Source organism: Curcuma longa, chromosome 11, assembly GCF_044706935.1.
Source record: "Curcuma longa cultivar G26 ecotype Majalengka, Jawa Barat chromosome 11, ITB_CL_G26_1.1, whole genome shotgun sequence".
Classification (NCBI taxonomy): domain Eukaryota; kingdom Viridiplantae; phylum Streptophyta; class Magnoliopsida; order Zingiberales; family Zingiberaceae; genus Curcuma; species Curcuma longa.
The window spans coordinates 29,404,815-29,425,382 of record NC_133871.1 but is presented as its reverse complement, the minus strand read 5'-3'; the positions used below and the strand labels follow the sequence as shown (position 1 = coordinate 29,425,382).

Here is a 20,568-nt window from a genome sequence, read left to right as displayed (position 1 = left end):
CACTTTGCCCCAAACACTATCTCGTTTTCCGATCTTCTATCCTTTTGAACGTCGAAAAATTGCATCCATCATCCATGATCCATAAATTTGAAATATCGTAATTTTTTGAGGGAAAATGGAAATTTACCATGACACGAAGACATGTTCTCTTCTAGACAAATTCGACTTTTCGTAAGTGCTCCTTTTCAATTTGAATACGTAACTATTTGTGTTCGCTCCACCAATCACGCGACAATAGAAAAATGCACGTGTATAAATTATTATTTTTGAGAAATTTATTTAGGCAAAAAGTAAAAAAAAAAAAATTATTATTTTAATATTTTATAATAATTTTTTATCGAATCAAACAAAATTAAAAATTCAATCTGTTTTTAGCATGTGAATCCAATAATGGTCGCCTCTACTCCAGCGTGGATCCTCCTGCTTCGTTCGGACCAGGAAACATAGAATCACCCAATGGGAGTTCTCGACTCCTTATCGCGTTTCCTGTCTCCGTTGGCACAGGTGATCAAGAGCCGTCCCGGGATCACGAACAGCTACTTCCCCGGATGGCTTACACGAGCAATGCGCATACCATTTAAAAAGTTTTCCTCAATTTCTTACCAGTCGCGCTGACGCAGAGAGAGGAGTGGGCGGGGCCCGTCTTTGGGTCCCTCACATCCTCCATAGAAGGTGGAGGTACTGATGCGGGTACAGTGAGAGGCCATACCGGTGACGCTGAGCTCATCATCAGTTCTTTCGCTTTATATTTCCTCCGTTCCAAGCACGGCTCCTCATCAAATCGCCTGCCTCTTCCTCCTTAATCCTCATCCATCGCCACTTAATTGCAATCCATCGCACGTTCTTCGTCAATGATCTCCGCCGTAAGCAACTTGAATCTCTAATCTCAGATTTCTTGCTCTTGTTGATGTTGTAGCAGCAACCCAGCGATCTCTGGGCGCAGCGGTTTATCGATCTCTTCCTGTCCTTGTTAATTGGTCTCTTTCGTGGTGGATTTGATCGGTTTTTGTCTTGCCTGTTGAGGTTACAAAGTGGGAATCGGTCGATAAACCTCTGCATCCGGACTTCCATGTCCATCCTTTTCCCCACCTCTCTCTCTCTCTCTCTCTCTCTCTCTCTTAGTTTTTTTTAATAAAGGAACTATCTGGCTGTTTGGTTTGCTCGACTGGACCCGATCGAAGCAGATCTGTTTCACGGTTAGTACTTTGCCGACGTTCTAGACGGTATTTGATGTTGTTATCATATGCATTGAGATTGCTTATCAAGTGAACTCAAAGAATGAGTTTTGGTTTTTTGAGGTAAGAACTCATTTACTCAAAGATTGAGTTTTGTTACATATTCTAATTTTCTTAGTTGTTCTTTATTTTGTTAGATTATTTATCCATCTTTTGCTATTCTTGAATAAAATGTCGTTATTTCTGTGTTGATATATGTAGTCGGGCGTAGAACAGCAAGCACTACTACAAAGTAGAACCTTTTTCTAGTACGAAAGCTGGCTTCATTGGTACGTCTGTTAGAAACAATCGATTGGAATATATTCGGAGATGCCTTAATTTGACTTTATGAGCAATAAATAGGGAAGATAAAGTAAAGCTTTGTCGAGTTAATGAGAAACACAGCGTGGTCCATGATGGAGATGATTGCTAAGTTGTAGGACAGTTTTCTTTTGAATAAAGAGCTGACAGTATGATCACAGGGGGAAAAATCCATAGGATTAGTGAAATTCAATTAACCTGACAAAAATAAGATGTGAGAACCCTAGGATTTGGGTTTAAAAATTCAACCTACATGGATGTTTAATCTGTTATTCGTATTGCACATTCAATCATTTGCCATAGTTGATCTTTATATTGTCAATGTATATTAAAAGTCCTTAATTTGACTTTATGAGCAATAAATAGGGAAGATAAAGTAAAGCTTTGTCGAGTTAATGAGAAACACAGCGTGGTCCATGATGGAGATGATTGCTAAGTTGTAGGCTAGTTTTCTTTTGAATAAAGAGCTGATAGTATGATCACAGGGAAAAAAATCCATAGGATTTGTGAAATTCAATTAACATGACAAATATAAGATGTGAGAACCCTAGGATTTGGGTTTAAAAATTGATTTTTGTATTGTGAAAAATCTATCTTCTTTGTGTGTGTGTTTTACTCACTGAATCAAATCATGCTTGGTGTTTTGCTCATTCTATGTTTATTCAGATTTAGATATTCTCTTTTCTTCACTCTTCTTTTCCATTTCTTTTATTTGACTTTATGACCACCCTACATTTTCTTTTTTGTTCAATTGCTATCTACACTTAAAGCTTTGTCGAGTTAATGAGAAACACAGCGTGGTCCATAATGGAGATGATTGCTAAGTCGTAGGCTAGTTTTCTTTTGAATAAAGAGCTGACAGTATGATCACAGGAAAAAAAATCCATAGGATTTGTGAAATTCAATTACCATGACAAAGATAAGATGTGAGAACCCTAGGATTTGGGTTTAAAAGATCATGATTTTTGTATTGTGAAAAATCTATCTTCTTTGTGTGTGTGTTTTACTCACTGAATGATCCGGAGCAATCTATGCTTGGTGTTTTGCTCATTCTATGTTTATTCAGATTTAGATATTCTCTTTTCTTCACTCTTCTTTTCCATTTCTTTTACGAATCCTCATGACCACCCTACATTTTCTTTTTTGTTCAATTGCTATCTACACTTCTTCGATATACACAATTTAGCATTTTATTACTTCAGTTGTCCATGTATCGAAATGATCATAATGTATGAAGGATTGGTATTGAAGTTTAGACAAGATGAAAGAGTTTTGTCATGATCGGTTCATGGAATCTGGTCCTCGATGGTGCTTCTTTTATGTAACTAGACAATATGCTTTTCTCTGTCAGACTGAGGCCAGCCATGTTCATCAGCTCTGTTGGATTGGATGTTGCATTCTGCTGCAAACACTTCTCTGTCGAGATCAATACAAACATAGAAAAAGTAGTAAATACTTGTTCTAGTTTTTTTACAACAAATGTAACAAATCTAGCAGGAGACTTTATTACTGATCTATCTGATTGTGGATGTTCTATTGTTCCATGATTGCCCTTCGATGCTCGATCTCCCTCCTTCATTCTTCATCATATAGAGTAAAAAATCGTTCCAGGTATCGATCGGTCCGGGTAGGCACCAATGCACACAGTCATTGTACAATATCACATTGGCATTTGGAAGATGGCCATATCGACTAGGGTGCCCATCTGGTCTCAACAACATAGCTTCTGTGGTATCCAACAACCTAAACTTGATCCCCCTCTTCCTCCCCTCGCTTGCGGCTGCGTTGAACTCTTCGATTTGCGTCATGTACATCTCCAAGTTGAACCCTTCGAACCTCGTTTCGGTGCGGCGGAACGGCCGCCGCCTCAAGCAATTCCCCCCTCGGTTCCACTCGCCCCCCTCGAAATGCGCCGGCGAGAATGTTCGGAGGAACACGGTGCCCCTGAACCGTGTGAGGTCGTTGAGCGCCCGGAATGCAGTCCGGAAAGCCATGCGATAACCGTAGTAGCAGCTCAAGTCGGTGACATTGCTACTTTGGCAATAGTGGCACCCGACGAGCTGACTGTTGTTGTAGAACATGGTCGGCCGGAAGAACCACTGGCCGACGGAGACGACGACGATGTCGAATTCCTCCACCTTGGAGGTCCAATTGGTGTCGGGCTCGTCCAAATATAAGCTGAACAAGCTGGTTAACGTGGGCCCACTGGGGTTGGATTCTTCGGATTGGGATCTCACCAGAAAAGGCGACCAGAGGCTCGCCACGGTGAAGTTGTGGGTTGGGAAATGAAAGCGTTGGAACTTACTGTCATGAATCAGCGACGCATCAACTGCATGTGTGACCTGCACACACAAAGAGCACAAAATTGTTAGACAATGAAAACGCAACCACTTCATTAAATAAATTGGTTGAAGTTGGATTTAGTAACGTAAAGATGAATCAAGAATAAACAATCGAATTGCCAGCATACTCTGAGAAGAAGGCAGATCAATGACTGCATCTGGTTCCTGCCGACGGAGTCTCCGACGAAGGCCAGCGACTTGTCCCGGACCAGCTCCAGGAACTGCGCTGCGTTAAACTTGGGCAGCTCGCAGGCGTCCGGCCGCCACCGCCACCTTAAGAACCCCGCGTCCGGGCGGCCGTACTTCATGCAGTTCTGGTTCTCGTGGATCGCCCAGCAGCTCTCGTTGGTGTAGTAAGGGGCCTTGGGATCAGGCACCCACTCGCCCTTCGATAGATCGCAGCGATCCGAATCCGTCCCTCGAGCTCCCGCCGTCACTGCTCTCGAACTAGGAGGAGAAGGCAATGGCGCCGGCGCTAAGCCCGTCGACAGCCGCCATGGGAGCGATGTGGCGAGCGAGGGGAAGAGGTAGAGCGGAATGAGAATGAGGGAGAGGAAGACGGTACTGGTCAAGAGGAGAACGATCCTGTTTCCCGGCTTCATGGCCTCCGTCTCTTCAGAGGATTGAAGCTCTCGCTCCGCTCGCAGCCTAAACCGACGCTGCCGACACTGCTGAACTCCGCATGGAGATTTGCAATACAATTAAGCAGGGAAAGGAAGTCAACTACCGAAAGCAGATGGTATCGCTTGTGCATAAAGAAAGTGGATTAGGTACGAAGTTGATATCTTATTTCAAGATCGGTAAAGAGTTGTTTTCGCTCGGGCGTTTGGTGCTGAATAGCGCCAGAGAAGAAGAACTGCATCCATGAACACGAAAAGAATGAGCTGTTCTGACCAACCGGTTGGTCTGATTTCATTTCACCTTGATTCCCCTGTTGGCGATTCATCCGAAACGAGTGGAAAGAGATCGATGCCTCAGTGAATCCGCATCTCAAGCTGGCAGTGGAATGAGATCTAGTCGGTCAACCTTGGAAAGCAGAGGACTGCGTGTGATATTCATTTGCGATGGGATCTCCAAAGCCTTGCCACGCATCACCTGAACTCCCACCACTGGCTCTTGCCCTGCTATAAATGCAGTCCATGGCACAGTCAAGGAGCGCAGTGCCCAGAGGAGAGTGAGCCGAATGGGAGGAGGCCAATCCAGCACGGCCAGTGTTTGCTCTTGCTTTTGCTTCAGGTACGCCGCCGACGAGGAAGAGGAGAGGGAGGGAAAGTACAGTCCGAGCAAGGTAAGACCGAGCGACGAGGACCGGAGCTACTGGGTCGGCGAGGTGGACGTGGACAGGAAGGCGTCTGCTTTCATAGCCAAGTTCCATGAAGCGAGCTTCATGGACCTTGAGACTCAAACCTCGGAGATTTGAGCTTCGGTTTGCAGTCTGTACAGTCCGCTGGTAGCTGTAGATCACTTGGTTTTTTATAATCTTAATTAGTTTGATAATTATGCTCTAATTTTCTTTCCAATCTTTTGGCTTAAGCTTTGTGTTCTTGCACTAAATGCTCTGTTTCTCATGATCACGCCACCTCATGAAAATTATCTATTTTAAAAATGGTCTTCGAATTTTTAAAATTTCTTCTTATTTCATCTTTTAAATATTAATATGAATATAAGAGTTTTATAAAAATTTAATATATATATTTTTTGATAATATCAAAGTCTTAGGACATTTTTGAAAAAGACAGAAACCTCACATGGCAACATGTAAATTTTCAATTCTGAGGGGTGTTGTGAAGAATATTGTAAATTTGGAAGGTAAAATGAAAATTTCCATTTTGTCTAAATTCATCACGGCGATCTGCGGTTACATGTAAAATTACCGAACATGAAGCGGCGGCGCCGCCAAATGTAACCGCATCTCCGTTCCGCGCACTTTGCTTTCTCTTCAGCCCTCGCGCTCTCGCATCCCTCCCGCGAACAATCAATCGCAATTCGACAAGCATAGATTCGCCGGAGGAGGAGACAAGAGCGGTGGAAGAAGCGATGTGCCAGAACCCTAACCCTAGCCCCGGCCCCAACCCAGATCCGAGTACCAGTAGCTCGATCTGCAGCGCGACCCCCGCTGCTGAGGAGCAGCGCCGCCGGGGGACTTCACGAAGCAGGCTCTGGTGCAGGACCTCGCCCGGAGGCTCTCCGCCGCCGACCTGTCGGCGCGGGTTCAGGCCGCGCGGGAGGTGCGCAAGTTCGCGAGGGCGTCGGCTAAGTCCCGCTCCAGCTTCGCCGTGGCGTCCGTGGTGCAGCCGCTCATCGCCATGCTCCCTTCCCCGGACCATGATGCCCAGGAGGCTGCTCTGCTCGCGCTGCTCAACCTCGCCGTCCGCAACGAGGGGTGAGTTCGTCAATCTGTGGTTGTTCGCCCTAAACCGATTGGTGTCGGATCTAGCTTATTGGCTGACAAGATGACCACTTGAATTTCGATGATCAGTTTATCTACTCAGGAATGTTGACTTTGATGTTTGGAGTTGATCAAAAAGCTGAAAATATGACTTGCTGATCAGTTTGAAATCAGTGTAGGAACGGATGCAACTGAATCTAACTTTGTTTAAGTTTTAATCTGAAAATTTATTCAATTTTTTTTTCTTACAGGAAATAGATTTGATGATAAATTGCATTTAAGGACGGTAGTTTATCTTGTCTAGATCCAAATCCCTTCATTGTAGACTTGCCTTCTATCACATCAACACACCTGTGCGCACTTATTTGTGCTTATCCGTTGATTTTTTACAGTCCATATACTCCTGTTCTTTTGGAATTATCAATATAACATGCAAAAAATGATCTTCTTGAAGCTCAGAAGTGTTATAACATTGCGTCCATAAGAGCTGATGCATACTGTCTGGCCATGTCATGTTGCCACAAGCATTCCTGACAATGTGACTTTGATAATTAGTGACATTTCAGATCAAGAGGCCTATGCTCTGGTGACATAACATTTCCCCCCCCCCCCCCCCCCCCCCCTAGATTTGGCTTTTAAGTGTGACATTAAACCTTGGTCAAATTTGGCTTTCTGGGAGATTGTATTGAACTGAAAGTTCGGTTAAATAATGGACTCTAGTGCTTTCTATAGGATGCTGTGTATCAAGTCTGAGAACGTTCTGATTCTTTTTTCTTAAACAATCATCTTATGCTTTTGAATTGTTTTGGTTTTGGAATCAGTTTTTATATCTTGTTCTTTGACCTTTTCACTCACTATAAGATTGAACTTAATTGTCATACTATCGGTTTTGCTAATAAGTTTAGTAAGTTTAATTGTTATACTACCTATTTGATATGTCTTACCTATGAGCTTCAAAGGACATAATAGAATATCATCTCACATAAGATATTAGAGAAACAATGTGCTTCCTGACATTTATATTTGGAATTGTTAAATTCTGTTTATGTGAAGCATTTTAGCTTAGTTTTGTATGCGTTGTTGTTTGACCCTAATGCAATAGCATGTCTTGCAGATCCCCATTATCATGCCTCTAAACCTATATTTTTGAATCTTTTCTGGTGCTTATTGTAGCTACCTCCTCTGAACTTGAACCCTAAGTGAGAGCCAGATGGTTTAGTTTTTTTTTGTGCGGAGATGCATGTATAAACAATAAGCAAGAATCAATATTGATATTATAAACATATTGAATTTTTTGTTTAAAACATAATGGGAGGCTTGGTTATTCAATGCTGAACTTCTAAATGGTGTTTCTTGTGTCTCTACTGGTGAGACTTCTAATTCATCTGATTGCAGTAAATTCATGTTAAAAATAAACTAACACTTAGATGTATTTGTTGAGAACTTCAATTCCAAACCAGCATGCTTTCTGACATAAATAGAATTTGGATAAGTTACATTATGTTATTTGCTGAAAGATATCAGTGATATCGGTTTAGTTTGCACACTAATGGTGTTCCAAAAATGATAGTTGAAATTTGAGTGTGCTGACTAGGGTAATTACTTATCTTGGATGAATAAAGTCGAACAATTATTATGCAAATATTCAAAATTTTGAACATGAACTTATTTGTACAATCTTCCGTGATGTCTTTATCAGGCAGGTTTAACCTTAAACAACTATTAGAAAATTTTTGAAGAACTTCTATGTCAAGTCTGCTTGTGAATTGCATCATCAACATTCCATTTACAATACCTAAATGGCTAAATTCTCTTTGGAGTGTAGCAATATTCACAATTGATGTGCTTATTTTTCTGTACAGTTTATTTCATGTGGGAAAATAATGAAGCCTTATGGGACAGTTTAAGAATGGTTAAAATGTTTAGAGTTGTTGTATTTCGCTCTCTGATTGATATTTTTAGCGAATTAGCTCCTTATTTTTCAAGATCACAACAAGAGAGCTAATTTCCTTTTGTTGTTGATGTAGTAAGACATGAGAAACTGTCTTATCGGTTCGAAGGCTATGGCGCACATGCGATAGGCATAAGTGTTTGAGTGAATGATGCTTGTAGAAAATTTCAATTTCAACCTTGTTTTAGACAGATTTGGTATTTTAAATGAGTTGTTTTACACAAGAATAATCAATTATTGATCAGAATTCGATGTTTTGATTTCTGTAAATTCTACTGCTGATTTTGCTTGTCAATTTCCCACCTAAGTTGTAACATAATTACTGTTTTTTGCATGAATTTCATTACCATCAGCATAAACAAATTGTTGTCGAACTAATTTTTTCATACACATGATCTACATACATTGGCACCATGTTATCAGATACATCTGTAGTTAAATATTATCTTTTAGGTCAGAGGAATGTTTGTCATCGTTAAGTATAATGTCTCTTACTGTCTTTCTGAATTTCTATTTGAAGAATTTATTTGATGCGGACATTTTTGCTATATGATTTCAAAAAAGCATTATTGTGACAGAAGGAAGCTTAACTAAGATATAGTGATTTTCAATATATTTATAATGAGAATTTGCCTCCATGGGGACCTCTTTTTTTAGGAAGATTTTATCATATTCATCTCTGTTATCCTTTTCCTGCAATATTCGCTTAGTTGCTACTGATAAACCCTGCTAACTGATGGATGTTACTGGTGTTGACAAATATTTAAGTTTGAATTACAATCATCATTATCTAGAGTTCCGTTATGGATTTTTTTGTCAGAATGCTGTTCTTTACTAAGAGTATTCTTTTCCCTCAGAAATAAGGATAAGATCGTGAAGAGCGGTGCTGTGCCCCATCTGGTGGAGCTCCTCCAAACCGGGAAGAACAACCTAAGAGAGTTGGCTACTGCAGCAGTCTTGACACTCTCTGCGTCTACCCCTAATAGACCAACCATTGCCACCTCTGGAGCAGTTCCTCTTCTTGTTCAAATTCTAACTGCAGGAAGTATTCAAGGAAGGGTCGATGCCGTCACTGCCCTCTACAATCTTTCTTCTTGTGAAGATAGCACCAACTTTACACTACCATCAGAAGCAGTTAAACCACTCTTTGCCCTCTTAAATGACTGCAAGAAATACTCAAAGTTAGCCGAAAAAACCACCAGTCTCTTGGAAATCTTAGCCCGGTCGGAAGAAGGAAGGAACTTGATCTCCGACTTTGGTGGAGGCATTTTGACACTGATAGAGACCATCGAAGAAGGTTCATTGCTCAGTGCAGAGCATGCTGTGGGAGTGTTGCTTTCTTTGTGCAGCAATTGCCGGGAGAAATGCAGGGAACTCATCCTCAAAGAAGGTCCCATTCCGGGTCTCTTGTTGTTGACAGCGGAGGGCACAAAGAAAGCCCGCGAGAGGGCTCATGATCTTCTAAATCTTCTCAGGGATGACTCCAAGAAGAAGAGAGTTGTGTCAAAGGAGCTAGAGATTCTAGTTTACGACATTGCGACTCGGGTTGATGGACCGGTCAAGGCTGCAGCAACGGCAAAGCGAATAATGGAGGATATGGCTAGACGAGACAAGGAACTCAGCGTCACCAAACTTCACTCCAAAGGATGCCACTAACCTCAAATGACTTCTTCCTGTACTCAGTGAATAGGTTTAGATTAGAAGTGTAGGATTTCTCAGAATCTGAGTGTAAGATAATTGTGTGTTCTGTGTTTCTTCTCTTCTTTTCATTTCCCCATTTTCTCTGTACATGTTGACACCGACTTTTAGCCAACTTGCTAAAGTGGTGTGCTACGATTTTAAGGTTTGAATGTCCAAAAAAACTCACTGGATTACGATTAAGTTCGATCTAATTCACTTTGTTTATCAATTTGTGCTCAGATTTTGTTCGATAAGGTAGATCATTAGTCTTCCCTCAAAATGTTTCTCCAACTATTGATAAAGTTTGTTCATTCTACTTCAGCAAAGGTAGAATTATGCCACTTCAACGGTCTCATATAGTCGTTCTACAACCATTTATGAGGAGATAAATCGAGAATTTGCAGTTGACCATTACGAAAGAAGACGTTTATCTCAGTTTCGTTGAAATTTGACCCTTGGTCAATCGTCCACTTCAACAAGTCTGTTTTGCAGTAACCAACTGAATCATGCCCCGATGGGAAATTTGTTCATTCAACTCATTATATCATTCTTTCGTTAGATGAATTAATAATATTTGATGGATTAACGATTAAATGAAAAAAAAATCTATATTTTTATTTTTTAAATAATTTAGATATTTTTTTACAAAAGATGAGAATTTGTCATCTCAACACGATCGATCCTATAATTATCTATAAAAAAGTAAATAAAAAAAGATATAGTTTATCACCTTAAAGTATTTTCTCGGCAATAAAATAAAAAAAAATGATAAAAAATTACAATTGATCACCAGGGTAAATAAACGCAGGCGGCCAGAGTATTATTGCGTTTCCCTATTTGGAGGAAAATTCCTACAAATACGCCGTAGCTGGGGATCGATTCAGATGTCCTACCGTTGTACTTAATGATTTTTCTTAGATTTTAGATTTTAAATGCTATCAAGTTTTAGATTAGGGGCGAAACGGAGAAAACAAATGCCTTACCCAGATTCTCACCATCGATTACATGTGGCTGGGAATCTCGTTGAAGAAACGGGCCCAGAATTAAGGGAGATCTGCAATCAGTGGTGATTTGCGGGTAAAGTTGGGAGTAGATATCCTCTTTTATCATATGTTGTTTATTAAGCCCGTATATTCCATTTGCGGATTTGCTCCCATCTCCCCTCTCCTCTGCCGTTCGGCTGCTTCCCGGAGAAACCCTAATCGCCAAATATCTCCCGATCTTGCCGAGGTAACCTTCTTCCATGATTTTCGTTACTTTTGTTCTCGTAGGCTGGGTTTCCTCTCTTTCAACTTACGATTTCCGTCAAAAGAACTCCCATTTTCTTCAATTTTGTTTTTCTATCACTTCGATCACCCGATCCATCGTAATTACAAGATTCTGTTTTTTTTTATTCCTTGATGGATTGTGGCTCGAAACACGAACTTTTCCTATTTTTTGTCAACTGAATGATGTACTTTGTATGGTTTAGCTTTTTGTTTTGTCTAATTGTTCTTATTCCCCTTCACGGAGCAGCTTATCAAGGATGTAAGCATTGTGGATTGGTTGTGAAACGGCCTATCCTTGTCTTCTTTTGAGAAGAAAATTCTGCAGAGTTGTTATAAATTCAAGGGATTTACCTCTCATTGCTGTATAAAAGATGTATGTTTGGGGACTGCATGTTGACGAAGTCAGAAAAGGTTAATAAAAAAGGACAGGAAAATGTATAGAGGTGGTCTTGATAGGTTCAAGAAGGCACAGTCATTGGAGCCTTTTTCCGTGAATTCAAGTTCAGCAGCAAAAAATGTTTCGGCTCCTCAAGCGTCCCATTCTCTGATTCAGCCCTTCCAGAAAATTCGAGCCTAAATCATATTCAGCATCAGCATCAAGTTGCTACGAAGCCTGCAGGATTTGAAGCAGCAAATATAGTTCCACATCCCACCCAGATTGGTGGGGGGCAATCTTCTTGGCAGCCTCCTGATTGGGCAATAGAGCCCCGTCCTGGAGTTTATTTTCTTGATGTTATTAAGGATGGTGAAGTCATTGATCAGATTAATTTAGAGAAAAGGAAGCATATATTTGGCAGGCAGATACCAACATGTGATTTTGTGCTGGATCATCAATCAGTGTCTCGCCAGCATGCTGCAGTTGTTCCTCACAGAAATGGAAGGTTCGATATATAGTAATTTTAAATTGTTGGTTTTGCTTCTTAAGCATTGTTGATCAGTGGCTTAAAATCAGTTAAAAGCATTTGAGTAGGCAATAGTTGTTTCATTTATGCTGTCTACTAGGAAAAGAGGGGTTAGGGGAAACGAAGTAGTTTAGCTTTATGGCTTTATGTGGAAAAGAAAGAAAGGAGCCGGGTTAAAATTCCAGCATGTCCGTTTACTTGGATAAAATTATGGATGGAAGAAAATGGAGAAACTTGAAAAAAAAAAAAATGATCAACTATTGCCTACTCAAATCGTCAATCACCAAACAAAATTGACTGGTGAGACAATGTTTCATTCCCCTAAAACTTGGCAGAAACAAAAGGACTCTGGACAGAAATAAAATCATCTCCAATTCCTCAGTTCTCTCCTAGTAAAAGTGGAAAGTAAATTTTCCTCTCCTTTTTAGTCTTTCATTTCTTTCATCCGTTATTTCTTCCAAGCAAACAAATCATTCTAAAAAATTTAGTGTAGTCTGCATTCAGTGTTCTAATACGAACTGTTTTATTATTTACTTGTTTTGAATTCTACTTTTCTTTCTTATCCTTGCTGGGACTAATGAGATTTCTACTTTGACCATTCAGCATATATGTTATTGATTTAGGGTCAGTACATGGTACATTTGTTGCAAATGAGAGACTGACCAAGGACAATCCTGTTGAACTTGAAGTTGGCCAATCTCTACGGTTTGCTGCATCAACAAGAAGTTATATATTGAGAAAGAACACAGCTGCTTTGTTTCCTACTCCTGCACTCCCAGCAGGCGTTGATCTACCTTCTCCTCCAGATCCTTCAGATGAGGATGCTGTTGTGGCGTACAATACAATATTAAACCGTTATGGCATTAGTAAATCGGATTCGCCCTCCAAGTCAAAGAGACATTCAGAGGGTGTTTCAAGTGTCAATCCTTCCAAAAGAAGGAAGAAAATTAGAGTATCATTTAAAGATCAGGTTGGAGGAAAGCTGGTTGAGGTAGTTGGGATATCTGATGGTGCTGATGTGGAAACTGAGCCAGGCCCTATTGGGGTAAAAGAGGGTAGTCTTGTTGGTAAGTATGAATCCCTTGTACAAGTTACTGTTATACCAAAAGGCAAGGAGCAAATAACTCAGAAGGAAGAAGGAACCTCTCCCAAAGGTGTCACGGATAAGCTGCAGCAGGTTTTTAACAAAGTCAAAAGCACTCCTAAACCTGGAATTTATGATGATCTATATGGTGATGCTGTTTCTGCTAAGGTGGGTTCTTCATGGGCATACAATTCAGATGAACAGGCAGGCTCAACAAAAGATCTAAAGGAAAAACCTCTTACTTCTGCTGATGAAAAAGAAAATGGAAGCTCAGCAGCAGACGATAGTGATGATCTCTTTGGTTGATGCTTTATGATGTAGTCATGCTCGATGACAGAACCTTTGTCTGTGGGATCCTGATGTTCAGTTTTTCGTCAGAGAATCCCAGGAGTTGAATGGCTTGGAAGCTTTGGGAGAGGTTCGAGAAGTATCTTCTTGCCTACATTTGACAAAGAAGCGTTGTTCCAGATGTATGATAGTGCTCTTCTATTTTGTGATGACATGGGTGTCTGATTGAATGTTCTTGGATTCTAGGAGGCACAATGTGTGAATTGCAGTATATACATACTGGTACATTACTTTTAGCCATTTCTGAATGTCTATTTTTTGTTACTTGGCCTTCAACGATTATCCACAATGTCTCAAGACTTGTTTTTTTTTTCTGTTCTTGAGCTCAGTAGTCTTTTGCTTCTCTTACCTTTTGTCCATATTATCGAACTCGGTGATGTTAACTTAAGGTAAGAGCGTCAGAGATACTGTCGGATATAGTTATGTTTATCAATTTGATGAAGACTATTGTTAGTCACACAACATTGTACAACTTAATTTCTGTTGATGGTAGGTGTTTATATTAAGTTTGAACTTTGAGAACTTTTTGATTTGGAAGTCTGCATCTAAGATATTGCTTGCATTCATTGGAATCAATTTTATTTTATTTTAAGATAAAGGGGAAATTAAGAGGTACAGTGAATTGCAGTAGTGGACAAATAAAAGCCAACAAGCTTCAAAAACTCAAGCAGGGAACGTCAGGCTTGACCACTTTTGCTTTAGTTCCATGCGCATTGAAACAGAAAGCCTGAGCTTGCTCCCCCGGCCCTGCATGCCATATGTCAACGTCCTCCATGGTCACGTCGTGGCAACCACTGATCTGGCTGCACTCCAGGCTGATCGCCATGTCACTCGTCGACGACCCTTTCACTCCGACGAACTTCACGCCGCTCACTTGAACAGCCGACGTCTTAATTCGTTCGATGACGCATCGATCGAATCCAAGAATTAAGGAACCAAAAAAAAAGAATTAATTAGTTATAAGCTAGAGCAGAAATTAATATATATATTAAACCGATCGACCGGTGCAGTTACATCATTCTGGCAGCCACCGCGAGGGCAGTAGAACTGATCTATTATTATGGGGTTCTTCACGTCCCTAAAGTTGATATTTGTGAACGATATGTCCCTCGCAAAGCCAGATCCCCCCTACAAACAAACAATTAATTAATTAAGAGAACACCATGCATGATATATAAATAAGATCGCGAAGAGAGATTAAATTAAAAGCTTGCCTGCCACGTCTTGATCCTGACTCCATTGTCAGTCTGGAAGATGGTGGAGTTGGAGACATGGATGCCTTCTGCTGTTGCATAGCTTTTTTCTATCCCCAGGCTTCCAATGCTAATTAATTAATTAGATATATATGATTATATTACCATTTAATTTCAAGTTTATGATCTTTTATGCTTTTTTTTAACAGATAAATTAAGGATTTATATATATATATAAATAATTAATTAACCTTAATCCATGGCCAGGACCGCATCTTATGCGGCTGATGTTCACATCCAGAGCGCCACTGCTTACAGATATGCAGTCATCGCCTGCACATGCATGCGCGTGTTAGCTAGCTAGATCGACTGACGTACGTAACTCAGAGGATCGGATTAATTGATCGAATACCGGTGCTGATCTGGCAGTCGGTGATGATGACGTGGCGGCTCCGCTCGACGTGGATGCCGTCGGTGTTGGGGCTCTCGGCGGGGGCGGTGATGTTCAGATTTGAGATCCTGACGCCGGCGCTCTCCCCGACGGCGACGTGCATCATGGCGCTGTTGATGAAGCTCAGCCCGAAAACCTGCGCCCTCGTGACGCCCAGCAACACAAGAGACTGCACGCACGCATCATCATCATCATCATCATATTGCAGCAGCAGCAGCAGCAGCAGGAAATACAAGCAATCGTTTATCAACTTACATTAGCAGCGAGAAATGGGCATGTCTGCAAGGGAAGAAATTCGATCGCAAGGTGAGAATTATCAGAAAATACAGAAATTTTTTTTGGATATATATGTATATGTTAGATATCTATCTAGCTATAGCTAGCTCTCTATACGTGCCTTTGCCTCTTTGCATGCCCACCAGGAGGCCCCTTGGCCGTCGATTTGGCCGGCGCCGGCGACCGTTATGCCGTCGATCTGAATGAACAGTAACCAGTTATTCTCGTGAGGCGGCCACACTTCATCAACCCGTTTAAGATTTCCATCAACCTGGAAAAAATATATATTTAAAAAAACACATGAAAATTAACATATATAGTGATGGCTATGCGATATGACCGACGTGCCTGAACCCTAACGTAATATTTACACGGCCCTCGGAATTTAGCAAGTCCCAACAGATACACTTTCCCTGCAGGAACGAGCATGATCGATGGTTCTGTGCTGTTGAAACACACTGCACTCCATGCATTCTGAAATGCCTGTGAAGACGATACATTAAGGTGCAAAATATAGTTAAATAAATAACAATTAATAATAATAATAATAATAATACTTGAGTATCATTGGTGATGCCATCTCCTTTGGCTCCATAGTCGATCACGCTGTACGTTGCTGACAGAGTTCCAGCAACAAATGAAGCGAGAAGAAGAAGAAGAAGAAGAGCAGTAGAAGTACGTGGACGTCTCTGAGCACAGCCATGACATGCAGAAAGGAAATGTCAAATATGATAGCGATAATAATTATCAAAAAGAAAAAAAAAAATGGAATTTATTAGATAGTTGATTACTTGATTGATCATGGTGAGTGCTCTGGATTATCGATAATCAACGTGATTGTGGTGTGACTTATAGTGGGGTTAAATAATCTGAGTGAACATGTATGAAGATTAGTGGAAGATTAATTACATACGGTGCATATATGAAGAGCATTGACTTGATTGTAATCATGTAATTAATTAATTCTCCAAAAAGTTAAATAAATGTGTAATAATTAGAAAAAAAATAAAAAGGGAAATTCTGCTGAAAAATATTTTTACTGCCAACTTTATCTACCAACAATAAATTCTAGAACTGAAATTAATGAATTGTGCAAATATGCATTCTAAATCCATCTTTCATTTTTTATCTGCCAAAAATATTTAATTATAGTTTTAATTTGTTGTCGTCTATATATACGTACACTGCACTCGAAATTTTAAGATGGCATATATTGTGAGAAATAAATGAGAGAATATTTTTAGGAAATGATGATCTATTTTAGGAGTTTTGTAAATTTAGAATTCCTGTTAAAATCTTGACTATATCAAGATATATATTAACACTCTAATGATATTAACATACAAGAAAATCAGCTTTTAGCCGCCGATAATTTTAAGCGTTTGAATTTTAAATTTGAAGGTAGTGTGTAAATGACAACAAAACTATAAATATATGGCAAATAAAAAAATGAAGATGGATTTGGAATGCTTATTTGCATAATTCATTTCAGTTTCTAGAGTTTATTATTGGGAGATAAAGTGGGAAGTAAAAATATTTTTCAGCAGAATATTCCTTTGTTTTTCTTATTAAACATTTAACTTGCATTTGTAGAATTAATTACATTATTACAAAATAGTTTCCTCAGATGTGGTTTCCTAATCGATGCAAACTAATTCTCTTCATATTTGCACCCTAATATTTATTGGAGATTTTTTTCAAGAATTAAATTTAATAATATTCTGGGATTGTGGAAACTTTACCTATCCAATTCGTATTTAACATAATTAAATAGAGCAACAAGAATATATAATTAGTAAAAAGTAAAAGATTTTGTCGTCATTAAAATTAGACCATTCCTTGATGAATGTGGAAAGAGAAAGAAAATGAAAAATGAGGAGGAAGAAAGTAATTTTCATTATGCTAAAGACTTACTTTTATACTTTTTTAAATTTTCAATAATTTCAAAGAATATATGACTAATGAATTCCTTTTTGGAGAAAATTTTAATTTTATTCATAGATTAAGTTAGAACTCATTTCCAATGCAACATTCGATTACTTTATGATTGATTTAATTATTAGAGAAAGGAAACAAACCAATTGGTTATTGCTCTCTCAAACAAGAATATATAGCAACAGGTAAGTAGGATTACGTCTATATTGGTAGTCCCGGGGCTTAGTTGAATTGATTATTACGCAGTAAATATTATTATAATAGGTAAGAATCAAATCTCGATGAAGTTGAAAAAAAATACTCTTTTCCATAGTAGTCAACTGCAGTTTCTCGATTTACCTCTTTACAAATAATCATAAGGCTGACTATGTAGAGCTGCTGAGGGTTAGGATGTATCGTATTGCTATTGCTTTTGATGTCTATTTTTTGTCTATTTTTTTCAGAATTCATGAATGTTTTAGAAGATGAATGGATTTAGCGAGGACTGCAAACAAATTATTACGTAACGAAGATGCTTATCTATGCATTGCGGAGGTCGACTTCAACCTCTACCCCTAGTGTTCCCGTTGAGATGTCTTCTGGACGAGTCGTCGACCACTTGGCTTGGAAGCGGACGATCAAGGTAGTACCCACGGACAGAGAAGGAAGATGCTGGAGGATTCTGAGGCACGCTAAGATAGCAAGAGGGTGAGAACGGAGACCAGGGTTGTCCTGGCTCAACTACATTGACACTCAAGTCAACTTGTTCATCAGAAAAGGAAAAGGAGTGTAAGTGAATCTACGTGGATACCTATCTCCATGAGATGGAGGGGAGATATATAGATTCATGTCAGAGAATAATAGAAATCTATTTTATCTCTATTAAGGAGAATATCCTCGAGTGGAGATTTTATCAGAGGAGACGTCCCATCTAGGTAAGGAGAACATCTCATCACTGTCACAGTAGCAAAAAGTCTTATCATTTATATCGATACGACATCAAACTGCGCCATCATGCCACATTAATAGGGTGATAAGTTATCCACGATGTCCCATATTGATTGTTTGTGTCATTCTAGCAGTGGTCTGCCTAGCTAAATGAGGAATTGATCAGAGCGAAATTGGTTGAGGATATATGGGACTGAGAGGGCGGAGCATTGTCAGCAAAGGGAGCCCAAGCCAAGGTCGACTGAGTCTGAGACGGGATACGACTGGAAGAAGACTCGGTAGAGTAGACTTTGGGGGAATAGCCTAGAGTCGGAACTTGGAGTCGGGTGTCAAACCGGAGTTAAGCTTTGAGGGAGATCGAGTGTGAGATCCTGAGCTGAGCCGAATGTCGAGTCGGGTATTTGGCCACGACTCGAGTTGCCTCCCAAGTCAGACTAGTGAGTTCGAGTTGAGCGGAATACTGAGCTAGGATTGTCGAGTCGAGTATTTCACCCCGACCTGAGCCACACCCCAATTCGGAGCTGTTGGCCCAATTTAGATGAGTACTAAGTCAGAGTTGCTGAACTGAGACGCGAGACTAAGTCAGTCAGCCTTGGAATCATGCCTAAGTCGTGAGATGGATCTTGACTTCATACTGACCTTCCGAATTAAATCATACCGACGCCAAGGTTTACTTAATAATTAGCTCTCACGGTGCCGCCGCCACGCGATCCAAGAACCGAATCTAGCTTCGCATTTATCTCCGTTCTTGGATTTCCGTTCGAGTTCCTATCCGATGACTCTGCTTGCACATTGGAATCGCTCCAAGCTTAGTTTTTTACCGGCGGCGATTCCAAAAGGAACTCGGAACTCGGAACAGAGGGCTGGTTTGGGGAGATGAATCGGTCGGACATCGGAGGGTCGGCGGCGGTGGCGATCGAGTGACTCGCCAGGAGCAGCAGAGTGGAGGTGTGGGGCGGCGGATGGGAAGCCGAGGCGGCGCCGGCGCCGCACACGGGTGTTGTTCTCGAGGAGATCACCTTCGGGGGGATCGCCGCCGGCGCACGCGCCATTCAAGGGCGGCCGCGCCGCCGTGATGAAGCTCCTCGCGCCGTCTTCAAGCGCGGCGACACGTCATGCATTACCGACCGATATAATTGTCTTTTTTCTGATTTGTGCCTTATCGATCCGGATCCGTCTAACAATTTGTTTGTATAAATTACCTTTTTTTATCGCATAATGTTTGTATAAACAATGTGTTAATTAACAACTTAAAAAAAATTATTGCAATTATTCTCTGGAAGTGAAACTTTTCATCCGTTTCTTGAAAATAAGATAGATTTTTTGCTTCAGCTTAATACATGTATTGCCACCTCTAGTTCTCTCGATCTTCCTCTGACTTGAAATCTTCTAAGTTAATGAAAGGATTTTCATTCTCATCTTCATCTTCATCTTCATCTTCATCTTCATCTTCGTCTTCATCCTCTGAAGTGATTGCTTCAACTTAATCATGTACAGTAAACAAATTAACAATATTGCCATCTCCAGTTCTGGTGGAGAAGATGGAACTTCTGTAGTCTCTTTGTGATGTTCAATCTCTTCAGCTGCTTCCAAGCATGTCCAAAAAGTTCGGATTGGGCCGAATAAAAAGCCCATGAGGAATGCAATGTGGTTGAATTTTAAAAAACCAAAAGTCTCAAATTAATAAGCTTTTATTTTTGTTATTATTATTACTGAATCAATAATGTATGTTTCTGTAAAATATAGGTGAGAGTGGACCACTTGGACAAGGCAAAAGGCAGGACTTTCCAAGGGACAGGAAGACAATGGATAGGCAAGCAGACAGGGACCCTTGAACTGCGTTTGATGGATGGATGAATGAATGAAAGAGACCAGCAAGAAGAAGAAGAAGATGATGATGAAGAATTTGATGAAAAGAAATTAAAAAAAAAAAGTTGACACACACTGCATAGCTTTGCTTTTACCTTATGGTTCCTGCATCATCATCTCTTCTTGAAAAGGAAGCTTTCTTGCTGTTGGCTGCATGGGGCCATGCCATGGCCACTGCTGCCCAGATTCCTGCCTTTAGCTGCTACTCCAAATCTACTCATTCTGCCATGAAGACAGATTTTTCATGTCGGCATTTTGACCCAACAAATTCAGATACTGCAGTTTATTGCGTCGGTGTAAAGATTGGTGAATCATATGCACGAGTGACAAGTTGGTAGAAATTGACACACAACTGAAGGAGAAGGGGGAAAAAAAGAAAGTGAAAAGAACAGGGAATGATTTGCTGTGATTCTGGCCA

At 40.3% G+C, this 20,568-nt stretch overlaps 3 protein-coding genes, 1 long non-coding RNA gene and 1 pseudogene across 4 annotated transcripts; 3 read left to right on the top strand and 2 right to left on the bottom strand.

Moving 5' to 3' along the window:
• Positions 1 to 770: 770 nt before the first annotated feature.
• Positions 771 to 3,079, top strand: LOC141841614 (uncharacterized). The gene is made up of 2 exons (XR_012602815.1): positions 771 to 1,196; positions 2,887 to 3,079. It is a non-coding gene; the product is annotated as an uncharacterized LOC141841614 (long non-coding RNA).
• Positions 2,885 to 4,896, bottom strand: LOC141841613 (protein trichome birefringence-like 19). Its single transcript, XM_074729793.1, has 2 exons — positions 4,006 to 4,896; positions 2,885 to 3,877 (listed from the first exon to the last, which is right to left on the bottom strand). The coding sequence occupies exons 1-2, from the start codon at positions 4,477 to 4,479 to the stop codon at positions 3,050 to 3,052; spliced, it is 1,302 nt and encodes a 433-aa protein (XP_074585894.1). The 5' UTR covers positions 4,480 to 4,896; the 3' UTR covers positions 2,885 to 3,049.
• An 870-nt stretch (positions 4,897 to 5,766) lies between these two features.
• Positions 5,767 to 10,059, top strand: LOC141840749 (U-box domain-containing protein 9-like; annotated as a pseudogene).
• Positions 10,060 to 11,049: 990 nt separating this feature from the next.
• Positions 11,050 to 13,775, top strand: LOC141836959 (protein phosphatase 1 regulatory inhibitor subunit PPP1R8 homolog). The gene is given in 4 exon segments (XM_074724444.1): positions 11,050 to 11,127; positions 11,413 to 11,683; positions 11,686 to 12,046; positions 12,671 to 13,775. Coding segments are annotated over 3 exon segments (1,233 nt in total). The 5' UTR covers positions 11,050 to 11,127; positions 11,413 to 11,598; the 3' UTR covers positions 13,458 to 13,775.
• A 379-nt stretch (positions 13,776 to 14,154) lies between these two features.
• LOC141837536 (polygalacturonase-like) lies at positions 14,155 to 19,333 on the bottom strand. Its single transcript, XM_074724915.1, has 10 exons — positions 19,103 to 19,333; positions 15,977 to 16,108; positions 15,780 to 15,902; positions 15,541 to 15,690; positions 15,399 to 15,422; positions 15,105 to 15,312; positions 14,944 to 15,025; positions 14,714 to 14,822; positions 14,514 to 14,627; positions 14,155 to 14,388 (listed from the first exon to the last, which is right to left on the bottom strand). The coding sequence occupies exons 1-10, from the start codon at positions 19,331 to 19,333 to the stop codon at positions 14,155 to 14,157; spliced, it is 1,407 nt and encodes a 468-aa protein (XP_074581016.1).
• Between the last annotated feature and the right edge of the window lie 1,235 nt (positions 19,334 to 20,568).